The sequence below is a fragment of the Mastigoproctus giganteus genome, chromosome 8 (genome assembly GCF_048544385.1).
Source record: "Mastigoproctus giganteus isolate SK-2022 chromosome 8, ASM4854438v1, whole genome shotgun sequence".
In the NCBI taxonomy this organism is placed as follows: Eukaryota; Metazoa; Arthropoda; class Arachnida; order Uropygi; family Thelyphonidae; genus Mastigoproctus; species Mastigoproctus giganteus.
The window spans coordinates 100,743,724-100,756,540 of NC_143582.1; the positions used below are offsets into that span (position 1 = coordinate 100,743,724).

At 38.6% G+C, this 12,817-nt stretch overlaps 1 protein-coding gene across 1 annotated transcript in view; it reads right to left on the bottom strand.

Annotated features, from left to right (window-relative positions):
• LOC150081740 (F-box only protein 7-like) overlaps positions 1-12,817 on the bottom strand; it is a 389,948-nt gene that overhangs the window by 65,438 nt on the left and 311,693 nt on the right. The window contains exon 10 of the mRNA XM_090379603.1: positions 4,064-4,232. Coding sequence (XP_090235729.1) covers positions 4,064-4,232 — 169 coding nt within the window. The remainder of the gene's footprint in view (positions 1-4,063; positions 4,233-12,817) is intronic.

Sequence of the window (12,817 nt, forward strand, 5' to 3'; positions counted from 1 at the left end):
TTTACTGCTGCCCTTGAGGAAGCTTTCAGAAGATTAGACTGGTCGCAGAAAGGAGTCAATGTGAACGGAGAGTACCTAAACCATTTACGATTTGCAGATGACATTGTGGTCATAAGCCACGATCCCAAAGAATTAGAGGAAAATCTTAATCAGTTATGCACAGTTAGTAAGGATTTTGGACTAAAGATGAATATGGCTAAAACAAAAGTAATGATTAACAAGTATGCCACGGAGAGGGAAATAATGATTGAAGGAGCAGGTAATTGAAAAGGTGGAGTCATATATTTATCTGGGACAAGTTATTAGCTGTAATAATGATAAATGGCTGGAAGTCGAGAGAAGAATAAATTTTGGATGGATAGCATTCAGGAAATATAGTCACATACTGAAGAGCAATATCCCAGTTTGTCTGAAACGTAAAATAATTAATCAATGTATACTCCCCACCATGACTTATGGAAGTGAAACTTGGGCACTCACCAAAAGAATGGAAGAGAAGCTAAGAACTACACAGCGAAGAATGGAATGAATTATATTGGGAATCAGACTGTTAGATAAGAAGAGAAACACATGGATTAGGCAGCAAACTTAAGTAAAGGACATTCTTATCAAAACTAAAGAACTAAAATGGTCTTGGGCAGGACACATAGCTCGAAGACATGATGACAGATGGACTAAGAAAATAACAGAATGGTACCCAAGAGGAGCTAGAAGAAAACCTGGAAGACAAAGGCGGAGATGGATAGATGAAATTCATGAGTTTTTGAGTAGTAAATGGATGGCCAGTGCTCAAAACAGAAGGAACTGGAAAGTTGCTGGAGAGGCCTTCATCCTGCAGTGGATTGAAAATGGCTGATGATGATGATGATGATGGGTTTATACCAAGGGTTACTAACAGTCCCACACTGTAAAGGTGGAATCAGAGGATTTGGCTGTCACAGACTGACCGGACTTTACTGAAACTAGGTCCACTTGACTTGAGTGTACCCGAATATCAGTTACATCAGCATTTTAGACTCCTAGCTAGCAAGCTTAGCTTGGCATACCTGAAAGAATGTCTGTGATAGCCACAAGGACCAAACTGATTACCTCCTCATTTGGAATTCTTCAGTTAAAACACTACGAAACCGCTGGCAATATTCTGTAACCACTGCCATGGTTTATGTTGTGGAATCCATAAATTAAATGCAGCACATTCTCTGGAAATGTTACATTCATAGATAATTATAAAACAGCCTGATTCTTTTTTGTTACAGTAATCAACGTTACTGTAACAGGAATTACTATACAGTTATTAATTTATATAGCAAATGAACAGGGTTATTAAGCAAGCTGATTGATTGTGAGTTTTGTAAAAGGAAATGAACCTATTCATTATTCAGGTGGGTAGGGGAGGTTGGCAAGGGAACTCAACCTTGAAAACTTGAAATGTTCATAGCTCTGTAACATTCAATAGTGGAATAGACATTTGTATAAAACTTTTGAGTCTCAAAACAACACAGTTGAACAACCTCATAAAGTATGACATAGGAAGAACTTTGGAATATTACCATTCTTCCAAATAATGTTTGTAATGACAAGTGTCATTCAGTAATAAATATTCAAATAAGAATGATAATAGTTAAAATTGCTTCATCACTGATGAATGTATCCTTCATAGATCTGCATCAAACACAGTAAACTGAGTGAATGTGTCTACATTAACAAGGTGACAATTTCCAGGACATTCTGTATTTGTGTTTAATTTATCATATTGCAAATAAGATTGCATTTTAATTAACCCAGTATAAATATAATTTTGTAGACTTGCATTTTAACTGGATAACCGTGTTTAAATTGGAGCAATGTGGCATCATTAGGGGTAAGGGTTGACTAAGTGGCAGGAGACAAATAGTGGTTATAAATGACCACTACTTTTCATGTACTAAGTCGTGTTTCCCAGGGTTTGGTGTCTGCCATCACTATTGTTTTTAATATATATAATTATGATATATCAAATTTTCAAGTTTGACTTGAAATATTACTCTGATAGAAATCAGAGTAAGCTACTTCAATAGGATTTATCTATATGTCAAAGGGGTGGTTGAGGGGGAGAAGACAGAGAGTGGTAATCAATGGGCACTGCTCATCGTAGACTAATGTTATTAGTGGAGTCCCTCAGGGTTCAGTATTGGGTCCTTTATTGTTTTCTGTATTTATAAATGATATTGATGATGGTATAATGGGGCTTAATGTCCAAGTTTGCAGACGATACGAAGGTTGGCAGGGTTGTCAAGGACACTACTGACACTATGCTGCTGCAACAGGATTTGGAAAGGTTGAGCAGATGGGCTTCGAGGTGGCAAATGAAGTTTAACATTGACAAATGTAAAGTACTACATATGGGAAACAGCAACGCCAGAGCAACGTATCAACTCTGTGGTACTACACTGACAGTGGTAGAGAATGAAAGGGACCTGGGGGTGGTTGTGCAAGCAGATATGAAGTTCTCTGAGCAGTGCAGACGGGCTGCAAGAGTAGCTCATGGTGTATTGTCAATGATATATAGGAATTTTTCTAGCAGGGATAAGGAGGTGATTATTCCCTTGTATAAGGCAATGGTCAGGCCACACCTAGAGTACTGTATACAGGCCTGGAGGCCTCATTTCAAGAAGGATGTAGAGCTGCTGGAACGAGTACAGAGAAGGGCAACAAGACTGGTGAATGGGACAAAGGGGTGCTCTTACGAAGAAAGGCTTAAGTTTTGCAAATTACAGTGTCTGGAAACTAGGCACCAGCGAGGTGATCTGATAGGTGTACAAAGCCTTGAATGGTTTGAGCATGCTCAATGCTGATGGGATTCTTCCTCTTGCTCAGAATAATCACCTGAGAGGGCATAAATTCAAATTGAGGAAAGACAGATGTAGGATAGATGTGCGGAAATTTGCCTTTAGCCAGCGGGTGGTTGGTAGGTGGAACAGACTTCCATCCCTTGTCGTGGAAGTTGATAGCCTAAATAAGTTTAAGGCTCAGCTGGACAGGTATTTCGAATGAACAGAGGGGTGAAGTGGTTATTTTTATTTATTTATGTTACTTTTTTTTTTTTTTTTTTTTGGCTGATGCTGCATAAGCTTGCTTTCTTGCATCAAATGCCTCTGCTAATGCTAATGCTAATGCTAATATAAATATCATAATTATAATACAAATATCATAATTGTTAAACAGTATAAAAAAGTAAGGTACTGCATTTGGAAAGCAGTAATCCCAGAGCAACATACTATTTTGACAGCACAAAATGCAAGATAGAGTATAAAAAAGATCTAAGGGTGATGCACAGTCCAACATGAAATTCTCTGAGAAGTTAGAATAGCCCATGGGGTCAATGATGTACAGGAACTTCACCAGCAAGAAAAAAAAAAAAAGTGATTATTCTACTGTGTAAGGCAATGGTTAGCCACCAACCACTGCTTTATACAGCATTTGAAACATTTTAAGCAGGTTACTGATCTGTTGAAAGGCTGCAGAGAAGAGCAACAAGATTAGTTGGAGGACAAAAGGATATTCTTACCTAGGAAGATGAGGTTATGTAAATAGCAGTCTCTGGAGAATAGCCATTATGTGGTGGCCTAATTGAAGTGTATAAAGCTTTACGCAGGTTAAGTAAACTAAATTCTGATGTCATCTATACTCTTTTTCAGATGAAACATGGAGGCACAAATTTAAATCAGAAAAGGATAGTTATAGAAAAGATGCCTGGAAATTTGCATTCAGCCAAAGTGTAATCAGTTTCTTGGAATAAGCTTTTCACTTGTGGAAGTGGGTAATTTGAATAACTTTAAGGAAGGTTTAGACAAATTATTGAAAGGAATGCAGAAATTAAGGGTTTCTTCTTTTTTGTGGCTGGTGCTGTTTTAGCTATGCTTCCTTGTATCGGCCAACACTAATCTTGTGTTGCAATGAATGGATTATAAAAATATGTAAGCTGTAAATTCTATTATGATAAACATAAATATATACATTTCATTTTTTTAAGAATTTCAAGTATGAATAAATTTTTTAGAAGCATCTTCATTTACATACATACCTACACGCAAATCAGGATATCTATCAAGGTCACCTCCCATTATACTGGGGGGCCACTGGAATGGTGGATGGGAGAAAGAAGGCTGCTGATGAAATCTGGGAACAACAAAGGTTGATTGTTCACGCATGTGCTTGAATCGCATTTTCTGCAGGTGTCTATCCTTGTACAACTAATTAGATAACAGAAGTTACTGAAAATACAAGCTTTTATATGTGTAAAGTTTTAAGAAATTTTAATTTTCCAATTGAAATAATTTACTTGCCATTCAACTATATGTACTATAAAAATACTGAACAAAACTAATTAGTGTTGCAGCAGCAAGAGCATATAAAGTATAAGCAAATGTATATATTTGCACATATCCACAGGTTTTATGTCAGTATCACAAGAAGCTTTACCATCATTATCCTTACCCACCAACCTCTGACTTTCAGAAAGAGATTTCTTAATTCTAAAATTGATTAATCACTTAGATGTCAACCCCAATTTGTTCTTAAACCAGTCAGAAAATTATTAGTGAAATCTTAAATGAAAGATTTATAATAATAATACCAATGTGGCCTATTAATCAATTACTGTATTAGAAGTTAATTGTACATATTTCATTTTAAAATGTGTTTTTTTACAAGATTTGAAGAATGCATTGCCCACCCACAATTGCTTATTCCAAGCTGTTTCAGGGTAGTTCTGTACCCCCCCCCCCGTTTTTCATTGTTTTAACAATGCAAAATTAAACCCTCTTTATATTAAGAATAACAGATATGAAGAGTTTCCAGGAGGAGGGGGAAGGGAAATGTTGAAGAAAAAGCTGCGTTAGGAGGATTTGAAACCATCTGAAATTCTGCCCAGATGTGAGAGCAGGGAGCACACAACGAGAGCTTTGTCAATTAATTTCGCCCCGCAGAATTTTTTGTAGGGTAAATGTTTTCTCATCAGGGTGTGTACTTATAAACAGTACAGAATGATTTTACAGGTGTAGAATACACATTATAGGGATGGAGAAAAAAGCCACTAGTTTAGGAGGGAGGGGTTGAAAACCAACTATAATTTTAATGACATCCACAAGCAGAGAGGATGCTATTTTTTCAAATGGCTGCTGCATGCCACATGCAGCATCCAGTAAAGAAAGGTGTGGGGGAAGGATTACAAGGCTTACTGGAGTCCTCATGTCACAAGAAAAATATAGGCTGGGTTAGGGATACTAAGATTAAAAAACAATGCACACTTTTGTGTTCTTGCAACGCAAGAACACAAAAATTAGTTTAAAAAATATACAAATTATATATTTCCCTCCTCATACAGGTGGGAACAATCCAGTTGATACTTGAATTTATTCAAACTGTCAGCCTCAACTACCTGCGGAGCAACTTGTTCCAGCAATCAATGATTTGCTGGCTAAATAACATTCCTACAATCTAATCTAAACACCTGTAATTTTAATTTATGGCCTCTAGTTCTAGAAATGGCCAAGGATGCAAAGAAATTGGATGCACAGAATTGGCAAAGGATGCAAAGAAAAACAACAAAGAGTTCTTTACTTAAGTAAACTCTAAAAGGAAGAAATGAATCAGATTGGTCCACTTGATATCGATGGTTCAACTGTTGATGATCCTGCTCAGGTAGTTAACAAACTAAATGAATATTTTACATCTGCATTCAAACATGAGGAGTTATTCATGGAGGGAATGTCAGAGGTGTATTAAACTCTGGCACTAAGCTAATTAATCTTGTAATAACTGAGAGTAAAGTGGAGGAGAAATTGTTGATGATAAACATAAGAAAGGCACCTCGGGTGGATGGAATCTATTCAGTTATATTAAAGGAGGCAGCAAAGGAAGTAAGCAAACCTTTAGCCATAATTATGATAGCTTCCTTGGACTCAGGGGAGGTACCCATGGACTGGAGATGTGCAAATGTGACCCCGATCCACAAAGGAGGATCAAAGGGGGAGACAGGTAATTAGAGACCAGTTAGTTTAACTTCTGTTCCAAGGAAATTAATGGAGGCACTGGTTAAAGATGCATTGCAGGATCATCTAGACAAGAATTAGGAAACAGCTTGGGTTTGTTAGGGGGAAGTATGTCTGACCAATTTGATTGGATACTATGATGTAGTCACAAAGGAACTGGATGCAAAGAATAATTTTGATATCATATATTTGGATCTTAGAAAGGCTTTTGATACTGTTGTACATGGAAGACTGCTGCACAAATTGGAGCAGTATGGCATTGGAGGCACATTGGTGCTATGGATAAAGCAATGGTTGAGTGGAAGAAGACAGAGAGTGGTAATCAATGGACACTGCTCTTCATGGACTAACGTTATCAGTGGAGTCCTTCAGGGTTAAGTGTTGGGTCCATTGTTATTTTCTGTATTCATTAATGATATTGATGATTGTATATCAGGCTTAATGTCTAAGCTTGCAGATGATACGAAGATTGGCAGGGTTGATAATGACACTAATGACAGTACGCTGCTGCAACAGGATCTAGAAAAGTTGAGCATATGGGCTGAGAGGTGGCATCTGATGTTTAACATTGACGAATGTAAAGTACTACATATGGGAAGCAGTAACCCCAGAGTAACGTATCAACTGTGTGGTACTGCACTGACAGTGGCAGAGAGTGAAAAGGATCTAGGGGATAATTGTACAGGCATATATGAAGTTTTCTGAACAGTGTAGACAGTCTGCAACAGTAGCTCGTGGTGTCTTGTCAATGATATACAGGAATTTTTCTAGCAGGGATAAGGAGATTATCCCCTTGTATAAGGCAATGGTCAGGCCCCACCATGAGTACTGTATACAGGTCTGGAGGCCTCATTTTAAGAAGGCTTTATATCTGTTGGAACGAGTACAGAAAAGGGCAACAAGATTAGTGAATGGAACAAAGGGTTGCTATTACGAAGAAAGGCTTAAATTTTGCAAATCACAGTGTCTGGAGACTAGGCCTGCGGAGTGATCTGATTGAGGTGTATAAAGCTTTGAATGGTTTGAGCATGCTCAATGCTGATGGGATTCTTCCTCTTGCTCAGAATAATCGCCTGAGAGGGCATAAATTCAAATTGAGGAAAGGTAGTTGTAGGATAGATGTGAAGAAGTTTGCCTTTAGCCAGCGGGTGGTTGATTGTTGGAACAAACTTTCATCTGTTGTAGAAATTGATAGCTTAAATTAGATGATTTTTTTTTTGGCTGATGTTATATAAGCTTGCTTTCTTGCATCATGTGTGCCTTTGCTAATTCTAATGCTAATTCTTTATAACAGTGAAATTTCAACCTTCATTCTTTTTACTAATCTTTTCAATCCTTTTAAACCTCAATTAGATCACCTCTGAGGTGTTTTTTTTTTTTTATTATTTTATTTTTTTTTATGAAAACCCCAAACACGAGAGGTATTAGAACCTATAGTACTTAGTACTGTGCTTGGGTTGCAGGTTGAGAAGACGAAAGAAGATATTTGTTGACATTAGACTTGAACTTCTGTAGACTGTAATCGTGAGGAAATACGTACAAAGGAAGGTTGTTCCAGAAAACAGCAGCTGAATGAATAAACAAGGAAGATAGATGAAAAGTTGGTTCTGTGAGTTTGAAGTTGGACAGTAAATGGATGTTGGCTGGTGGCAGCAAGTATTCGGACTGTTTTGAAAGAGAGAGAGCGGGAATAATACAAGCCAATTCAGAAGAACAGTGCCCATGGAAGTATCTGTAGAAAAGGCATGCAGCAGAAACAGTACGTCTATAAGACAACGAGTGGAGAGACTCTGTTCGAGATGAATATTAATTAACCTACCTGCCCTCTTCTGAATGGAATCAAGAAGCCTGAGAGAGGTTTTGGGGGCACCGCCCCAGATGTGGGAACAATATTCCATGGTAGGGTGGATTTGTGATTTGTACAGAGTGAGCAGCTGTTTTGAAGAAAAGTAACGCCGAGAGCGAAAGAGAAAAACAAGTTTTTTAGATGCAGAGGAAGCAATATTTGTAATGTGCTTGTGCCAAGAGAGATTAGAAGTCAGGGTAATCCCTGACTTCTAATCTCTCTTGGCACAAGAGAGATTAGAAGTCAGGGATTACCCTGAGATATATCATTTTGCCTAGAAATCGGAGTGTCACTAAAGATAAGCATAGGAGCAGAAGAATCCTTTTTGTGAGATATACTGAATTTTAGAAGGGTTGAACTCAACTAAGTTGTCTTTGCCCCACTGGAGAATTACCTGAAGATCGGCATTTAAGGAATTGGTAGCAGATTTTCTAGAAGTTGAAGCTGATTGAGCAGGACAAGGTTTCTCAAAATGGAAAGTGGAATGCAATGTGCTATCATCGGCAAAACTATTGATAGGATTTCCACTCAATGGAAGAAGGTCATTAATATACAAGAGGAAAAGAGCGGGGGAAAGAACTGAACATGGGGGGGGGACACCAGCATTAGTGGAGAAGTTAGAAGACAGAGAGCCATCTAATATCACCCTCACTGAGCGATCAGAAAGAAAACTGGATAACCAATTACAAAAAACAGGTGGCAAACCATAAGATGGAAGATTATTTAGAAGACCTTTATGCCAAACACAATTGAAAGTCTTTGAGATGTCTAGAGTAACTGCTTATGTTTCACCAAACTTTGCCATTGAATTTGTCCATAAATGGGTAACATAAGTCAGAATATCACCAGTGGATCAACACTGACGGAATCCATACTGGTAATCGTTAATTAGATGGAAGGTTTCTAAGTAGTTTAAGAGTTGGCGGTTAATTGATCAGACCTTGTATAAAGCAATGGTCACGCCATACTTTGAGTACTGTATACAGGTGGCCTCATTTTAAGAAGGATGTAGAGCTGTTGGAATGAGTACAGAGAAGGGCAACAAGATGAGTGAATGGAACAAAGATTTTCTATTAAGAAGAATGGCTTAAATTTTGCAAATTACAGTGTCTGGAGACTAGGCACCTGCGCAGTGATCTGATTGAGGTGTATAAAGTCTTGAATGGTTTGAGCATGCTCAATGCTGATGGGATTCTTCCTCTTGCTCAGAATAATCACCTGAAGGGGCATAAATTCAAATTTAGGAAAGACAGTTTGTAGGATAGATGTGCGGAAGTTGCGGATAGTACTCAAGGTGAGGCCTGACCATTGCCTTATACAAAGCAATGGTCATGCCACACCATTGCCTTATACAAGGGAATAATCATCTCCTTATCCCTGCTAATCATTAACAAGACACCATGAGCTACTCTTGCAGCCCATCTGCACTGCTCAGAGAACTTCATATCTGCCTGCACAATTACCCCCAGGTCCTTTTCATTCTCTACCACTGTCAGTGTAGTACTACAGAGTTGATACGTTGCTCTGGGGTTGCTGTTTCCTATATGTGGTACTTGCATTTTGCTGCATTAAAGCTTAGCTACTTTTCTGATCATTCCTGAAGCTGTTCAAATCACTCTCAAGGCATGCTGCTTGGCACTGATCATTAACAATTCTATCAATTTTTACGTCATCTGCAAATTTTGACATCATACCGTCTATCCCTTCGTCTGTGTCATTTATGAAACTGAGAAACAATAGTGGTCCAAGTGCCAATCCTTGAGGGACCACACTACTGACATTACGATGGATTATTAGGTGGCTGCAAGCACAATGCTGTGATTAATCGATATTCTTCAGATTGACATTATACCAATCTGACGATTAATCACAACCTTGCCACACCCAATAATCCAGCTTAGAATCTTACCAGTAATCCCAACTTGTTCAAGCTTATACAGTAACCTCTAATGAGGAATTGATTCGAATGCTTTGCTAAAATCCAAAAACTATGTCAAAATTGTTCCCAACATCCAGCTCATGAGTAACTGAGTCAAAATAGCTTAGTTAGTTTAATATGACACATTCCCTTAATAAAGACATGTTGTGTGCCTTTCAGAATGCTATATCTATCTAAATATCTGGATTGCAGTATTAATAATTATCGCTAAGATGTTTCTTACCACTGAAGTCCGACTGAAGGTCTGTAGTTACCAGCTTCACTCTTAGAACCATTTTATGTATTGGTGATACATTGGCACTTCGCCAATCCAAAGGAATCTCCTCTGGATGCAAAGATGCCCTCATGATTAAACTCAGTGGTAAAATGCACTCCCTTGCAGTCTCCCTCAAAAACTACCTGGTATATGCCATCAGAAATTTTTTTTACCGTATTCTTCGTTAATTAATATAGTACATTGTGTTTTACAGAGATATTAAATAGGTTAGTGCATTTGTTAGCTTCTTATTTTGAATTTAACAAGCGATTTTGGGAAGTTACGACTCCCAGTGTTGACACCAATATCGTTGAACTAGCCGCCATATTTTAGATGATAAAAAATAGCTAAATGATAGCATAAGGTATAAAGTAAAACTAAATAGCATAATACGAAGCACTGTATTAGGAATCTGTTAGCTTATTATAGTATTATCAATTAATCAAAAATAATATTAATCTTATTAAAATTCATTGTTAATTAAATTGTACTTAAATGGAAATCATGACCCAGACTAGAGCTGCGAAGCAAAGATCATAGACTAGCAAGAGTGCTGTGACTCGGGTGAGAAACGAAGGGTGTGATTCTCCAACTCATCACAGTCTCAGAAAATGCGTGAAATGTGAAATGTTTGCTGACCTTTCTAAAACAGGACATAGTCTTGCCAAGGAGGATGCCTTTGTGTGTGCTAGATGTCCAGAATGTCAAGAAATTAGATCCCAACGCAGTGTTCTGATGGGTGTCTATGAGAGTTTGAAGTGTAGGGTAAATGCCATTGAAGAAATTAATATGAGGGGGGCCATCAAGCTCCCAGCTGCCCAGCTCAACGACAGAGCTCACTATTACGCATCAGGCAATACAGAGGCAATCTCCAAGGCAGAATGCGCTAGTTCCAAAGGAACTAGTAATTGTTGGTGACTCTATTGTCAGGGAGATGGGTAATATACTATGCAAGGATAGATGGAACAGGCCCAGAGCATGTCTGCCAGGGGCAAAAGTTGATGATGTTGTAAAGCAGATATCATCTTTTAAGGGCACTAAAGGTAATGTTGTTGTACACTTTGGAACTAATGACGTTAAGAGTAAGAGATCTGCAGATTTACTCAATAAGCCCAGGTCAATGTTGAAAAAAAGTTGCGAGTTAGGGTTGAATGTGAAAGTGTCTGCAATTCTGTCCAGACACGATAGGAGGGAGTATATGATGAGAGCCTTGTCGATCAGTTCAGCCCTGGAGAGATTGTGCAAGGCTCAAGGAGTAGAATTTTTTTCAGCCTAGCCTGTGCATGTTGACAGGAGAGATTGCTTTTATGGGGATGGGGTACACTTAAATAGAAAGGGTGCAAAAATATTTGCTGATGCTATCAACGCAGTGTTAGGTGGATTAGAAAACTGCTAGCTTGGGGAGGATACACAGAATAAAAGGTTAACAGTGGCCACAGGCAGATGCCAAAGTGATATATGCACTGCTTATATTAGAATGAGCAGCAGCCTGGAAAGCAAGGTAATGGAGATTTCCAGGACAGATGAGAGTCATAGTGAAACAAGTAAATACATGGGCAGTGTTAGGGTAACCAAGAGTAGGAAGAGGTGCATGTATACTTGCATGTACACCAATGCTAGGAGTATAGTTAAAAAATTTGATGAGCTTAAAGTGCTGGTCAAGACATCAAAGGCAGATATTGTTGGGATATCAGAGACTTGGTGTCACACAGATATAAGCAGGGTAGAATTGGAATTTGGTGAGTACAATGTGTACAGGAAGGGAGGAGGGGTTATGCTGCTAGTTAAGAAACACATAAAATCTTGGGAAGTGCATTCAATTGATGTTGGGGGACAATGCAGTGTTGAGTCTGTTTGGTGTGAAATAGACACTGGGAAAGGAAAAATGAGAGTAGGTGTGTGTTATAGGCTTAATGAATCCGATGAGTATAATGAGCAGTTGTGCAGATAAATAGATGGGCCAGTAAATCAGAATGTCTTATAATGGGGGATTTTAACTTTCCAGATATTGACTGGAACTTGTGCATTGGTCACTTGCACACTAGCAAGACTTTTGTGGATTTATTGGATGACTGTTTTCTACAGCAACATGTTTGAGAGGCAACCAGAGGGAGTAATACTCTTGATCTGATTATCGGCAGTGATTATTCATGCATTAAGAATTTTCAGATAAAGGAACCACTGGGTGCCAGTGATCACAATGTACAAAGGGTACTAGGAAAGTTTTGCAATACAGCTTTGTTTATTTAATTTTTTCAAAGTAATTTCCTCTACATTCAATACACCTCTCCATCCTCCGAAACCAATCTTTAAACCAGTTCTGCCAAGTTTCACTAGGGAGTAAAGCACACTCGTTGTCCCAAGCCCGTAGAAGGTCCTCATCACTGGAAAACCGCCTCCCTTTTAGCTTCATTTCCACATGCGGGAACAGTGCAAAGTCGCAGGGAACAAGGTCTGGACTGTAGGGAGGGTGCTCGAGAAGTTTCAGTCCTGTGGTGGTCAAATATTCAGTGCAGGCTTTGGCGCGGTGAGCTGGAGCATTTTCGTGATGGAGGTACCAGGTGTCCATTCTTGACTTTGGCCGCAGGTTCTTCATAGATCCAATGACTTTAGGCAGGCATTCTTCAGTATACCACTTAGCTGTGACTGTCTTCTGCGTGTCCAAAACGATATGTTCCACAATTCCACTCGATTTGAAAAATACAGCTATCATTTTCTTCTTTACAGATCGGGATTTTCTGACA